Genomic DNA, 15,917 nt, shown 5'->3' on the forward strand with positions numbered 1-15,917 from the left:
GGCTGCGTCCGTATCGGGGACGGGTGGCTTGGGTCCGTATCGGGGACGGCTGGCTGGGTCCGTATCGGGGACGGGTGGCTGCGTCCGGATCGGGGACGGGTGGCTGCGTCCGTATCGGGGACGGGTGGCTTGGGTCCGTATCGGGGACGGCTGGCTGGGTCCGTATCGGGGACGGGTGGCTTGGGTCCGGATCGGGGACGGGTGGCTTGGGTCCGGATCGGGGACGGGTGGCTTGGGTCCGGATCGGGGACGGGTGGCTTGGGTCCGGATCGGGGACGGGTGGCTTGGGTCCGGATCGGGGACGGGTGGCTTGGGTCCGGATCGGGGACGGGTGGCTTGGGTCCGGATCGGGGACGGGTGGCTTGGGTCCGGATCGGGGACGGGTGGCTTGGGTCCGGATCGGGGACGGGTGGCTTGGGTCCGGATCGGGGACGGGTGGCTTGGGTCCGGATCGGGGACGGGTGGCTTGGGTCCGGTGGCTAGGTCCGGATCCGGGACGGTGGCTGGGTCCGGATCCGGGACGGTGGCTGGGTCCAGTGGCTGGGTCCGGACGGGGACGGTGGCTGGGTCCGGACCGCAGTCCGCCATTTAGTTATGCCTGGTCTAAGATGTCTTTTGTATGATGCAGTATTCACCTTCCCTTCAATGGGAACACCTGAACTCCATAATGCGAAGGGTGGAGAACATTCTTGGCCTTTTATAGTGTAAATTTGATGCACAAAACAATGTAGCAAATGAAACGCGAGACGCAAAGGAAAAAAATCTCATTTTATTTCCCTGTAAATTATTTTTACAACAGAATAGAACCTCCACTTCCAGATTTAATCAAAAAGTAACAAGTTATTGCAATATGTCAATCTAACATAAAAATGACAGTTGTACTAAAAAGCGTTTAACATCCAAACTGAAGCCATAGAGAAAAAAAAAAAAACTGAGATGTCGTCAGATTCATCCCTCTTCATCGGACACCTTCGTATTGCCTCTGCCGCGCCTGAAAATGGATCGAAAAATAATCTGTGCCAAGAGCTAATCCCCCCACCCAGAAAAAAGACGAATGTGTGACGACCTTCCTGTATGACAGACTGGTGAGGACAATTAAATAAAACTAGTGCAGGTTTAAAGTAAACTCATCATGAGAGCCTTACGGGGGCGGCCATTGGTCCTCTCCTCCCGAAAATGGCTGTTATACCGACCTCCTGGCTTGGAGACTTGGGCTTGGCACGAGCATGCAGGTCAGGAAAATTCGGAGAGAAGGTCCTGGTCTGCATGCTTGTTCTGAGACTCCGATTGAAGCCGGAGGACCAGGATGACAGCCAGGCGGTTAGCATTTTTAAAAAAGGATGGTCAGCATTGGCGGCCTCCTAAGTCTCTTTTTCATGAAAAGGTTCTCTTTAACCCCAATCCTGCCATAAGGGTTCGCAATGCGTTTTGCCGATGGCAGTCGTAGGGTTAATGTAGGACACGCATGTAAAAAGGTGCAATGGTGTATATTATTTTTTTAAATTTTTTTTATTGTTGGGTCGTAGTTCATCCCCTCCTCAAATCATGCAGTTTGTGGGCGACGTTTTCCAGCTCGGCCTCGATGGCGGCCAGGCTCTCCAGTTCTTGATCCTGCAGGAAAGAAAGCGAATGTAATCTTGTTTGCCATTTTTAATCAGAATTTTATAATAGAAACTCAATAAAACCACATTGATAAGATCTTTACATTACATCAGCATTTCTTGGATGTGTGCAATTCGTTTACTTCCGAATTAGTTTTTTAATAAATTTAGACAAATTCGTTAATATTCAAAAATATTTGGAAATTTTGTTAATATTTGGAAATTTAAAATGAATATGCGGAAATTCTTTAATATTCAGAAATTGTTAATATTCGTAAATATTAGGAAATTCATTAATATTCAGAAATTGTTAATATTCAAAAATATTTGGAAATTCGTTAATATTTGAAAAAATATTTGAATAAAATTCAAAGTACTATGGGGTTGCATACAAATTGCAACCCCAAAGGTTTGACCTCATATTATTATATGGTTTTGGTAAATCTGAAGACAAAAATCTGCAGAAAATCTAATAGTGTGTATGGGGGGGGTCTAACACATGTTAGTCACACGTTTAACCCTTTGATCGCCCTAGATGTTAACCCCCCCCCCCCCTATCCCAGCCAGTGTCATTAGTACAGTGACAGTGCATATTTTTTTTAGCACATCAGGGCCGATCAAAGGGTTAACTATGTGCTTGACCTGTGTTTCTCTAAACTGTGGGAGGTGCTTTTATTAGGGGATCAGTGTCTCTGCTTTGCAGGAACACAGGATAAATGCCTTCCTGACTGAACAGCCGTTCTGCCTGTGTACTAAATAACCTGCGGGTGCGCGCGCGTGCGTGTGTGTGCGCCCGCCCTACCCGGAAGAGCCAGATCAAGTTATGCGCTATGGGGCGGACCTGAAGCCTGTGGCTTTATTTAAATAGTCCCTGGTGATCCTGCTATAAAGGTCTTGTCCATGCACTTCCTGTTGTAGGGTGACAACGCTTTGTCTCCGTCTCCCAGTTGTGCTCCTGTGTGGTCATCCTGTCTTTGGCACTTCCAATAGAGACTAATGGGGGAGATCTACTAAAACTGGAGCCCTCAGAATCTGGTAGAGCTGTATATTGCTTACCGGGCACTTGAACCCCCCTTCCTGCCCCAGACCAATTTTCAGCTTTCAGCGCTCTCACACTTTGAATGGCAATTGCGCGGTCATGCAACGCTGCACCCAAATTACATTTTTATAATTTTTTTTCACACAAATAGAGCTTTCTTTAGGTGGTGTTTAATCTCCACTGGGGTTTTTGTTTTTTGCAAAAAAAATAAATAAATAAAAACGAAAAGAAAAAAGACTGAAAATTAGAAAAAAGAAACTGTTTCATAGTTTGTTATAAAATTTTGAAAACAGGTAATTTTTCTCCTTCATTGATGTGCACTGATGGGGCTGCACTGAGAGGTGGCACTGATGGTTGACACTAATGGGCGGCACTGATAGGTGGCACTGATAAGGCAGCACTGAGAGGTGGCACTGATGGTTTACACTGAGTGGCACTGAAGGGCACTGATAGGTGGCACTGATAAGGCAGCACTGAGAGGTGGCACTGATGGTTTACACTGAGTGGCACTGAAGGGCACTGATAGGTGGCACTGATAATGCAGCACTGAGAGGTGACGCTGATGGTTGACACTAATGGGCGGCACTGAAGGGCACTGATAAGGCAGCACTGAGTGGTGGCGCTGATGGTTGACACTAATGAGCAAAACTGAAGGGCACTGATAGGTGGCACTGATAAGGCAGCACTGAGTTGTGGCACTAATGGTTGACACTAATGGGCAGCACTGATAGGTGGAACTGATGGTTTACACTGAGTGGCACTGAAGGGCACTGATAGGTGGCACTGATAATGCAGCACTGAGAGGTGGCGCTGATGGTTGACACTAATGGGCGGCACTGAAGGGCACTGATAATGCAGCACTGAGAGGTGGCGCTGATGGTTGACACTAATGGGCGGCACTGAAGGGCACTGATAAGGCAGCACTGAGAGGTGTCACTGATGGTTGACACTAATGGGCGGCACTGATAGGTGGCACTGATAAGGCAGCACTGAGAGGTGGCACTGATGGTTGACACTAATGGGCGGCACTGAGAGGTGGCACTGATAAGGCAGCACTGAGAGGTGGCACTGATGGTTTACACTGAGTGGCACTGAAGGGCACTGATAGGTGGCACTGATAATGCAGCACTGAGAGGTGGCGCTGATGGTTGACACTAATGGGCGGCACTGAAGGGCACTGATAAGGCAGCACTGAGAGGTGTCACTGATGGTTGACACTAATGGGCGGCACTGATAGGTGGCACTGATAAGGCAGCACTGAGAGGTGGCACTGATGGTTGACACTAATGGGCGGCACTGAGAGGTGGCACTGATAAGGCAGCACTGAGAGGTGGCACTGATGGTTTACACTGAGTGGCACTGAAGGGCACTGATAGGTGGCACTGATAATGCAGCACTGAGAGGTGGCGCCGATGGTTGACACTAATGGGCGGCACTGAAGGGCACTGATAATGCAGCACTGAGAGGTGGCGCTGATGGTTGACACTAATGGGTGGCACTGAAGGGCACTGATAAGGCAGCACTGAGAGGTGGCACTGATGGTTGACACTAATGGGCGGCACTGATAGGTGACGCTAAAGGGCACTGATGGGTGGCACTGGTAGGTGACACTGATAGGCAGCACTGATCGGTGGCACTGATGAGGAGGCACTGGTGGGCATTGATAGGTGCCACTGTTGAGCAATGGTAGGTGGCACTGGTGGGTACTGATAGTTAGCACTGGCAGGTGGCACTAGTGGGCACAGATGAGGCAGCCGCGGCTCTCTGTGTGAGGGACCGATTACCGATCTCTTGTTTACATCACGTGATCAGCTGTCATTGATTCATGCCTTTTTTAAAAGGTGGTCCGGTAAGCCTTCAATCTTTCTGGTGACGGGTCTCACAGCGGTGGAAGTCAGATATCCAGAGTGGTGTTTCACGTATCCCATGGACGTTTAATTATATTTTGGTTTTGTTTAATTCATGGACATTATTTTAGTGATTATTTGCACATAACAAAATATTTTTCACTAACAAAATATTTTTCACCGTTAAAATATTTTTCACTGTATATTTTTCACTTATATACAAATCCAGCGCTGCGCTCTTTATATACACATTGGCTGACAGCTGATCACGTGGTAAGGGGCCGGGATCGGACCCTTACGACGATCTGTGATCAGCCAAGTCTCATAGACTCGGTGACCACAGAGCGCGCCCCCCACAGGAGGGCGCACAGGCAGCTCATGCGCGGCAGCCTCCCGGAAATTAAGGCCCACGCTGTAGCCCTAGCTAATTGGTTTCTATGCAGAGTTACGCCAGCTTTTTGAAGTCTCCAGTTTTAGTAAATCAACCCCCAATGTGGGTTTGCTTGTTCTGTACACTTTGCACAGGTCTGGATAAATGTAGTCACCATCAGGAAACCCGCCCTAGGAAAGTCTATGTAGTCATCTCTATAGTGCACACAGGTATGAAGTGGCTGCAAAGAGTCTGCAGAAGATGAGTAGCACTGAGATGTAACAGTATAAAAAAAAAAAAAAAAAAAAAGAATTTCATTTTAAAAAACATGCCAATTGTTTCTATGATCTTTAAGAGAGATGAGAGCGCATTCAACCAAACAGACACCCACAGAGATCTATGAGCAGTGATATGATATGAACCAGATGTGAGAGCCGTGCAGTATAGCAAAAAAAAACACCCTCATTGGATCTTATATATCTCTATTGAGTCCAGCATTCATGAATTTACACAAGTGTTAAAAAAAAAAAAGCCAAGGCAACGCGTTTCAAGGGCTCTAAGGTGCCTTCTTAATGGTTTTAACTATATTAAGATATTAAAATGCTTTGGGCCAGGCCAAGTGGTGGGCAGAAGAGGTGGCCTCCTTGGTTGATTCAGTGAGAGGGGGGTGGGCAAAAAGTGCAGGACCGACATCCTCTGCTGCTGAAGTTGTTCATAGCTCATGGGTGGATGCCTTTTTGGCCTTTTACTCTTGGGTGCTAAAGCAGTTGGTCATCAACTCCTGTCCTCAGGGCCCACTAACAGGCCAGGTTTGCAAGATAACTGAAATACATCACAGGTGATATCATTTGCAGCTCAGTGATTGCAGTATTCTAGTCTGCATCTCCCCCAAGGTAATACATAAAACCTGGCCTGTTAGTGGGCCCTGAGGAACAGGGTTGATGACCACTGTGCTAAAGTACCTTGTGCCGACACTAAGGCTGGCCATCTCTAAAAGATTCCCCCATTCACCCTATATACCGCAGATGGGTGAATCTCACGCTCGGGCTGCGGGTGTGAGAATGCCCCAACAGTGGCTGCATCTAATTGTAAGAAGCCACTATTCGGCCAACTGTTTTCTGCCTGCCTCCCAAGGCTTTTTTTCGGTGGAAGGATGTTGGGTGGGAGGGGGACAGCAGAGCCACCCACTAAGCACATTCTCACAGTGTATGGCGAGCCCAACTCCATACATTCGATGTGGTGCTCCTTCAATTCTAAATATTGTATGGGTTCACACCCAAAGCTCAACTCAAAGCATTGGCCAACCTGTATAGGAAATGTAATTGTGACGATATGGAACAGGAAGTATGTAAAAAGTGAAAAAGGTTGCATTATGTTCAGATCTCCAGCATGATAGGATGGCGGTGTGGTGGTAATGTATAGGCGTGTCGCAGTTATGGACAACGTACCATTGTGTAGCGGACAATGGCACGAGCTGCTGCTTTTACTGTGACCTTTCTGATGTTCTAACACCAACCTCGGTCTTCCTGTTGGCACTGCCCTCTTCCTCCTTCCTCTCTTCTGGCCTTTTGGACATCTGAGGCTCCATGTCCTCTCTTGAGGTTTGCTGCTGTTGTCTGTCTTCGTGCTCCTCGCTGGCCGGCTCGTACTTTTGGTCTTTGATGGGAATTTTCATGGATCGGTCTGGGTCCTCCTCGCTGGTATCACGCTTGGCGCACCTCTTGGCTCGAAGCTCCTTGGCCAGCTCATCCATTTTGTTCCATCTTTTGGAATCTTCGAGGTCTTTGGTGGTTTCGTCGTCGGAACAGTCAGTCGTCTCGCTTTCCTGTGGTTTGCTTTCCTTGCTGGTCTCAACTTCCGATCTGGTCTCCTCAGGAATCCTCATTGAGTCTAGAAGAAGACAAGAAATAATATTATATTATATTATATTATACAATATTTATATAGCGCCAACAGTTTACGTAGCGCTTTACAACTTGAGGGTAGACAGTACAAATACAATACAATTTGATACAGTAGGAATCAGAGGGCCCTGCTCACTTAGAGCTTACAATCTAAGAGGGAAGGTTAAGAGATACAAGAGGTAATAGCTGTGGGTGATGTGCTGATTGAGAAGATAAATGTACAGTTGTTAGGTGGGGGCCAGATAGGCTTCTCTGAAGAGATGAGTTTTCAGGGATCAGGAAATAATGGACATAAATCGATTCTGTTCCTTCCTCTAACTCTCCTTTCCTAAAATACTCTGCACTGCTGGAGGACTCTGCTCCTTCCTCTATCTATAACTCTCCTCTCCTGAAATACTATGACTGCACTGCTGGAGGACTCTGCTCCTTCCTCTATCCAACTCTCCTCTCCTGAAATACTATGACTGCACTGCTGGAGGACTCTGCTCCTTCCTCTAACTCTCCTCTCTTGAAATACCCTGCACTGTTGGAGGACTCTGCTCCTTCCTCTATAACTCTCCTCTCCTGAAATACTCTGCACTGCTGGAGGACTCTGCTCCTTCCTCTATCTATAACTCTCCTCTCCTGAAATACTATGACTGCACTGCTGGAGGACTCTGCTCCTTCCTCTATCCAACTCTCCTCTCTTGAAATACCCTGCACTGTTGGAGGACTCTGCTCCTTCCTCTATAACTCTCCTCTCCTGAAATACTCTGCACTGCTGGATGACTCTGCTCCTTCCTCTATAACTCTCCTCTCCTGAAATACTCTGCACTGCTGGAGGACTCTGCTCCTTCCTCTATAACTCTCCTCTCCTGAAATACTCTGCACTGTCTGGAGGACTCTGCTCCTTCCTCTATCTATAACTCTCCTCTCCTGAAATACTCTGCTCTGCTGGAGGACTCTGCTCCTTCCTCTATAACTCTCCTCTCCTGAAATACTCTGCACTGCTGGAGGACTCTGCTCTTTCCTCTATAACTCTCCTCTCCTGAAATACTCTGCCCTGCTGGAGGACTCTGCTCCTTCCTCTATAACTCTCCTCTCCTGAAATACTCTGCACTGCTGGAGGACTCTGCTCCTTCCTCTATAACTCTCCTCTCCTGAAATACTCTGCACTGCTGGAGGACTCTGCTCCTTCCTCTATCTAACTCTCCTCTCCTGAAATACTCTGCCCTGCTGGAGGACTCTGCTCCTTCCTCTATCTAACTCTCCTCTCCTGAAATACTCTGCACTGCTGGAGGACTCTGCTCCTTCCTCTATAACTCTCCTCTCCTGAAATACTCTGCACTGCTGGATGACTCTGCTCCTTCCTCTATAACTCTCCTCTCCTGAAATACTCTGCACGGCTGGAGGACTCTGCTCCTTCCTCTAACTTTCTTAGTATGAAGAGTCAGAAGAACACGCTGATGCATTTTGGGATTCTAAAGGGTCCCTTCATCTGAATTTTTCTGGTAAGAATCTAGATGATCTTGGGATTGAACAGGTTAGAAATCATAAACATTGGGGGCCATTCACAGTGCTACAGTGCAGTGCCAGTTGAATCATTCCAACCTTTATTGTGTTGAGTCCATTTCATTCCATTACCATGTAAGTTTTTTTTTTTTTGTGGCAGCCTGGCATGCATTGTTTTTTTGGCAAGGTGCAATGGGGAGCCATCGCTGACACCCCATCGCACCAAAATAGGTGAGGTGCAATGCAGTGTGTGACTGGCAGGGCTATTTTTCAGTGGGAACATGGGGGGGAAAACACAGTTGCGGCACCTCCAGCACTGAATGGGGTGCTGGGGTGTGCTGGAGGGTCTATTGATCCCAGCTGCTGGGAGATCTATTGTTGCTGGCTGCTGAAAGATATATTGTGTTATTACATTGGGGGTCTATTGTTGCTGGGGGGTTATTGTTGGTGAGTATTTTGTTGCTGAGGGTCTATTGTAGCTGGAGGGGGGGTCTATTGTTGCTTCAGGGATCTGTTTTTGCTGGAGGGAGGTCTTCTGTTGCTTCAGGGTCTATTATTGCTTCAAGGATCTATTGTTCCTGGGGGGGGGGGGTCTTATGTTGCTGGGAGGGATCTACTGTCGATGGAGGGGTCTATTGTTGCTGGCTACTGGGATATCTACTGTATTATTACATTGGAGGTCTATTGTTGCTGGGGGGGTGGGAGGGTTATTGTTGGGGCAGTATTTTGTTGACGATGGTCTATTGGTGCTGGAGGGAATCTGTTGTTACTGGGGGGGGGTCTATTGTTGCTGGAGGGAATCTGTTGTCGCTGGGGGATCTATTGTTGCTGGGGATCTGTTGTTGCTGGAGGGAATCTGTTTTTGCTGGGGGGATCTATTGTTACTGGAGGGAATTTGTTGTTGCTGGGGGGGGGTTATTGTTGCTGGAGGGAATCTGTTGTTGCTGGGAGGGATCTACTGTTGATGGAGGGGTCTATTGTTGCTGGTTACTGGGATATCTACTGTATTATTACATTGGAGGTCTATTGTTGCTGGGGGGTGGAAGGGTGTTGTCGGGGTAGTATTATGTTGCCGATGGTCTTTTGGTGCTGGAGGGAATCTGTTGTCATGGGGGGGGATCTATTGTAGCTGGAGGCAATCTGTTGTTGATGGGGGGGGATCTATTGTAGCTGGAGGGAATCTGTTGTTGCTGGGAGGGATCTACTGTCGAGGAAGAAGGGTCTATTGTTGCTGGCTACTGGGATATCTACTGTATTATTGCATTGGAGGTCTATTGTTGCTGGGGGGTGGCAGGGTTATTGTTGCCGGGGTAGTATTCTATTGTTCCTGACTGCAGAGGACTGTGCTCGGAGTTGGGTAGGGGACATTGATGAGGGGTAAATTGGGGAGTACCCGCACCTATTCTCCTGGTTACTAGTACAGAATAGTGTAAATGGAACCTCAAATCTCAATATTTAGAGCAGAAGTACAATCGGCTGCTTTAATACTGAAGAGCACCTACAACCTTGATGAGCCCTGATGAAGGTTGTCATTTATTTACAACCTCTGAAATGCGTCGGCTCATCCTTTTATGATAAAATAAAATCTTCATGGTCTCTCAGTATCCTGTTCTTTCTGTACTTCCCCATATTTTCTTAGATATCTGTCACCGTTTCAGCCAGGAGGTGGATTTATACTGGGAGGAGGAGGAATTTATGCTTAGGGGGTAGGTGTGCAGATTGGTGCTCAGTGTTTTTGTGGGGGGATTTTTGCTGACACATATTGCTCATACATATTGGGGGGGGGGGTTTTGGCATGTTCGCCCTGGGCTCTAGATGACCTTGTCCCGGCATTGCCCAAGCCTAAACACTTATAATATCAGGTAGCCGGAACGTACTGTCCTCCCGCTGCGTGTCGTCCTCCTCGTTCTCCGTCTCATTGCTCTCCTGCTTTAGGTCTTCCTTGTCATGGTCTCCAATCTCCTCATCCTCAGGATCCTTCTTGGACACGGCCTCCTTCTCCTCGGACACTCCTTCGCTGACGTCTTCCTGATTGTCCTTGGGAAGCTCCATGTCGTTGATCTCATCGGTGATGTGATTGTCGATCTCCTCCTCGTCCTCCGGGGTCTCCTCTCTCTTGCTGATCTCGTTACTCTCCAGCTCCTCGCCGCTGTCGCTTTCCTGAGAGCGCTCCGAGCTCGCCTTCCTCTCTTCCTCTGGCTGCCTCTTGGCCGCCTCGCTTTCCGAGAATCTGCCGTGAAGAGGGAACTCGTCTGATTTTTCTGCACAGAGAAAGAAAAGAATTTGTTTACAGGTCAGAAATCTAGGGCTCTCTCTCGGGGAGACGGCTTTCTGATGCTGCATTCTAATGACTTCCTCTGCTGTGCCTTAATATCTGACCTCATTCCCGCAGGATTGGAGGATCTGTCAGTGTTCGCTGTGTTATTGGAAGAACGAGATGAACGTGAATGGAGGAAACTCATCTCATAGAAAAAGAAAATGCCAAAAATAATATAGGCTGCTTATTCCGTCTTCTGTATGTGGATATTGTATGTTCTGATATATTTGAATGTACCCCCTTCACCCCCCCCCCGACCATCCCCCGACCATCCCCCGACCATCCCCTACACCTACTTTATTCTCACCGTCCCCAGCACCCCCTTCTCCTCTCACCATCCACTGCACCCCATTCCACTTCCAACCATCCCCTGCACTCCCTTCTCACCATCACCTGCACCCTGTTCCTCTTCTTATCATCCCTTTCACATCCTTCCCCTATCACCATCACCTGCATCCTCTTCTCACCATCCCTTGCACCCCTTTCCCCTCTTACCTTCCACTGCACCCCCTTACCCTTCACCATCCCCTGCACCCCCTTCTCACCATCCACTACACCCCCTTCTCCTCTCAACACCCCATGCACTCCTTTCCCCTTCTCACCATCCACTGCACCCTGTTCCTCTTCTCACCATCCACTACACCCCCTTCTCCTCTCAACATCCCCTGCACCCCTTTCCCTTCCCACCATCCACTGCACTCCCCCCCCCTTCTCATCAACCCTTGAACCCCTTCCCCGTCTCCCAATCCCCAGCACCCCCTTTCTCACCATCCCCAGCACCCCCTTACCCTTCTCACCATCCACTACACCCCCTTCTCATCTCAACACCCCATGCACTCCTTTCCCCTTCTCACCATCCCCTGCACCCTGTTCCTCTTCTCACCATCCACTGCACCTCCTTCTCACCATCCACTACACCCCCTTCTCCTCTCAACATCCCCTGCACCCCTTTCCCTTCCCACCATCCACTGCACTCCCCCCCCCTTCTCACCAACCCTTGAACCCCTTCCCCGTCTCCCAATCCCCAGCACCCCATTTCTCACCATCCCCAGCACCCCCTTACCCTTCTCACCATCCACTACACCCCCTTCTCATCTCAACACCCCATGCACTCCTTTCCCCTTCTCACCATCCCCTGCACCCTGTTCCTCTTACCATCCCCAGCACCTCCTTCCCTTCTCACCATCCACTACACCCCCTTCTCCTCTCAACATCCCATGCACTCCTTTCCCATTCTCACCATCCTCAGCACCCCCTTCCCCTCTCACCATCCACTGCATTCTGTTCCTCTTCTCACCATCCACTGCATTCCCCCCTTCTCACCAACCCTTGAACCCCTTCCCCGTCTCCCGATCCTCAGCACCCCCTTTCTCACCATTCCCAGCACCCCCTTACCCTTCTCACCATCCACTACACCCCCTTCTCCTCTCAACATCCCATGCACTCCTTTCCCATTCTCACCATCCTCAGCACCCCCTTCCCCTCTCACCATCCACTGCATTCTGTTCCTCTTCTCACCATCCACTGCATTCCCCCCTTCTCACCAACCCTTGAACCCCTTCCCCGTCTCCCGATCCTCAGCACCCCCTTTCTCACCATTCCCAGCACCCCCTTACCCTTCTCACCATCCACTACACCCCCTTCTCCTCTCAACATCCCATGCACTCCTTCCCCCTTCTCACCATCCCCTGCACCCCCTTCCCCTCTCAGCATCCCCTGCACCCCTTTCCCTTCCCACCATCCACTGCACTCCCCCCCCCTTCTCACCAACCCTTGAACCCCTTCCCCGTCTCCCGATCCCCAGCACCCCCTTTCTCACCATTCCCAGCACCCCCTTTCTCACCATCCCCAGCACCCCCTTACCCTTCTCACCATCCACTACACCCCCTTCTCATCTCAACACCCCATGCACTCCTTCCCCCTTCTCACCATCCCCTGCACCCCTTTCCCATTCTCACCATCCCCTGCACCCCCTTCCCCTCTTACCATCACCTGCACACCCTTCCCCTCTCACCATACCCTGCACCCCCTTCCCCTCTCACCATACCCTGCACCCCCTTCCCCTCTCACCATACCCTGCACCCCCTTCCCCTTCTCACCATACCCTGCACCCCCTTCCCCTTCTCTCCAGCTCCTGCGCCCGCTTCCCCCACACCTCAGGGCCAGAACAAGGGGTGGACAGGAGCGGCAGCCCCCCAGTGGCAGGGGAAGGCGCCCCCCTCACTGCACACATGCTCCAGATCAGTGGCTGCCAACCAGCTTTATGTCTGCACTGAGTTGTGCTCCAACATACGCACTTCCCACTCCATCCACCCACAGCTAGTTCAAAGAAAACAAGTGTTTGGCCACGCTCCATGCCAAATCATAGACAGTCAGAGCAAGGGGGCAAAGAACGGGCACAAGGTGGTACACCCATTCTACAGCATGTGTTGGGGGGGGGGGGGCACAGTTCTGCATCCTTGCCCTGTGTGCTGGACGATCCTGTCCCGGTACTGCTGCCCCTCCATTCCCTGCACCCCCTTCTTTCTTTCACCATTCCCTGCACCCCCTTCTTTCTTTCACCATTCCCTGCACCCCTTGACTCCTGCCCACAATCTCCCGCACCCCCTTCCCCCTCTTACCATCCCCTGCGCCCTTGTCACCTGTCTCAGCATTCCTCACACTCCCTTCTTTATCTTACCATCCTCTGCTCCCCGCGCAACCTCTTTATCCCCTCCCCCCCTCTCACCATTCCTGCACCCCCTCTCACTATTCTCTTCACCCGCCGCTCCCACCATCCCCCACCCTTGTCGGGCAGAGCAGGGAAGCTGCTGCAGTTAAGTAACACTTAAAGGTCTTGTCCCTCCCCAAGCCATTGACTGGACAGTAAAATGGAGAATCAGAAGACTGATAAGGTCACCTCTCTGTCACTCTGCTCTCTACTTCTATCAGCATGATGCTTCTTGTGCTTGCAGCATGGTATGAATATATATATATATATATATATATATATATATATATATATATATATATATATATATATATATATATATATATATATATATATTGGCAAAACTAGACATTCTTTCACAAAGGGCAAAGACTCAGTTCGACAGAAGAGGACGGTGTCAATAGTTTTTTATTTTTATCTAATTTTTTAATATTATTTACAATTTTTTAGGAGCCCCATTGGAGGGCTTTGGTGAAGTATCAGGGGTATAGAAAGACCCCCGATGTCTTCCTTTTAAGACCGAGTAAGGGACCGAAGACAGAGCTTCTCCAATCCCTTTCTCTGCGGCCTCAGCTGCACTGGACAGGGAATGAATAGAAAGTGCTCTGTGCTGAGTGGCTTCCCTGTTCATTCAAAAACTGAAGCACAGTTTACTATGCTTCAACATTGAATGAACACAGTGTGTAATCGGTACCAATCTCTCACTGTGTTCATTCAGAAAAAGAAGGGGCCAGTAAATTCATACCTCCCAGCATTTTGAGATGGGAATGAGGGACACCTACTAGCAAGTGTATGTAGGCATAGGGCACGCCGCCTGCCACACCCCCTTAAAGGAGAATGAACCCCAAAAAAAGGTTAAATCCACAAGTGCTTTTTTTACCACTACTATTCCTTCATATTGGCTTTTAAAATTTACAAATGCATCAATTTAGAAATTGGATGAAAGGTTTAGCACTGGGAAACACTTTTTGAAAGATAAAAAGTGCATTTTATATACAACTATATGGATCAGACCAAAATGAGCGACAAATGAGGGGAGAAGAGGGACAGAGGGACAAATCAGGGACAGGTGGGAGCTATGAGTAAATTACTCACCAAAACTGTCCCTGATTTTGAAGGGACTCTCCCTGATTTCAAACAATGTCCCTCTGTCCCACTTTCCCCCTCATTTTGGTCTGATCTATATAGTTGTATATAAAATGCACTTTTTAATCTTTCAAAAAGTGTTTCCCAGCGCTAAACATTTAATCCAAATTCTAAATTGCTGCATTTGTACATTTCAGAAGCCAATATAAAGGAATAGTAGTGGTAAAAAAAAGCACTTGTGGGTTTACCCAATCTTCTTTTTTTTTTTTTTGTACAGTTCTCCTTTAAGGGGGCGTGGCAAGGGGTGTGTCTTATGCCTGCATACTTTTGCTAATAGGTGTCCCTCATTCCCATCTCAAAAAGTTGGAAAGTATGCGCTGGAACATCCCCCCACAGCAGCCAGGAGGAGAGGAGACGATAGCGCTATGGGGTGGGGGTTGCAGGGGTACCGCCAAGGGAGTGGCGGGGAGGGGGCCAGGCAGCATAAGAAAGTTGAAATTTGGATAGGAGGGGTTGCAACTGCTGCATTTAATGGAACCGATGGGCTGTATCCTCCTGCAGAAGCTGAACGCCAGCGGGAGGGAGAGGAGGAAAAGCAGGCTTCAAGCTGCTGCAGGAGGATACAGCCCATCAGTTCAACTAAATTCCGCCCCCCCCCCCCCTGCCACCCCTCTCAGATTGTTGACCCCTCAGGCTGTACTTTAGATGTGATCGTGATGTCCCAGCTCTCTCCACCTTCTGCCATTCTCCTGGATGCTGACACCACCCTGCTGGCGCCCGAGGCACTGCCCCCCCAAGTTTCAGTTATATATATATTTATATGGCCAAAACTGGGGGGGGGGGGGGCAGAGGGGTCATGTGCCCCGGGCGCCGCCAGGGCACTGTCAGAATATATATATGCATGCAACTGGGACCTGCAGTAGCAGACATGGGAAACAATTCCTGGGTGACATATTTTATAAAAAGAAACTCCCTTTAAACAGTTCGCATCCTTATGATTAGATGGAAGATATCACATTTTAGCTGAACAGGAGAAAACCGAATCCAATCATATAACAGATTGTCACGGTGAGCGGCAGTATTAGCGGTAAACCTCTGCGGGGTATCATATAAACGCCTGAGCGCATAACGCCAAGGTCACATCGGATAAAGAGAGATGGATTTCAGAAGTCACAGTGACACGAACCAGAGACGGGCGCTTTGTCCTCCTGCTTCTCGAGGACGCCGGAAAGCTCTTCCTCGTAGCCGCGACTCTTCTTCGCTTTCTGCAGCCTCTCCATGGCCCCTGTGGACAGCAATAATTGAAGGTATGTAAATGATCAAACTGCGATCACATACAGTCCATAAAAAATGGAAACCCCTGATCGGTACGGGGCTAGACCACCTATGGGTGCTGGTCAGGGGCGTTGCTAGGTCTACAAAAGATCTGGGGCTAGAGCCCATAGCAGCGTAGTAAAGAAAGTCATACGCTTGGGCGAGCATACACATGTATATACAGTAATATACGTGTGTGTGTATATATATCCACAGAGAGCCCCCCACTTACACCAGG

The 15,917-nt window shown here is 49.1% G+C and overlaps 1 protein-coding gene across 2 annotated transcripts in view; it reads right to left on the bottom strand.

Annotated features, from left to right (window-relative positions):
* Positions 1-749: 749 nt before the first annotated feature.
* The window catches only part of CHGA (chromogranin A), a 48,524-nt gene continuing 33,356 nt past the window's right edge, over positions 750-15,917 (bottom strand). Inside the window, exons 6-9 of one of the 2 annotated variants that reach the window (XM_073610291.1) lie at positions 15,552-15,650; positions 10,130-10,513; positions 6,374-6,747; positions 750-1,611 (exon numbers count right to left, since the gene is read on the bottom strand). In XM_073610291.1, the coding sequence (XP_073466392.1) occupies positions 1,528-1,611; positions 6,374-6,747; positions 10,130-10,513; positions 15,552-15,650 (941 nt within the window). In that variant the 3' untranslated portion in view covers positions 750-1,527. Of the gene's footprint in view, positions 1,612-6,305; positions 6,748-10,129; positions 10,514-15,551; positions 15,651-15,917 lie in introns of both variants that reach the window. The other variant, XM_073610292.1, reaches the window with a different exon arrangement.

This window comes from Aquarana catesbeiana, linkage group LG13 (genome assembly GCF_042186555.1).
Source record: "Aquarana catesbeiana isolate 2022-GZ linkage group LG13, ASM4218655v1, whole genome shotgun sequence".
Classification (NCBI taxonomy): Eukaryota; Metazoa; Chordata; class Amphibia; order Anura; family Ranidae; genus Aquarana; species Aquarana catesbeiana.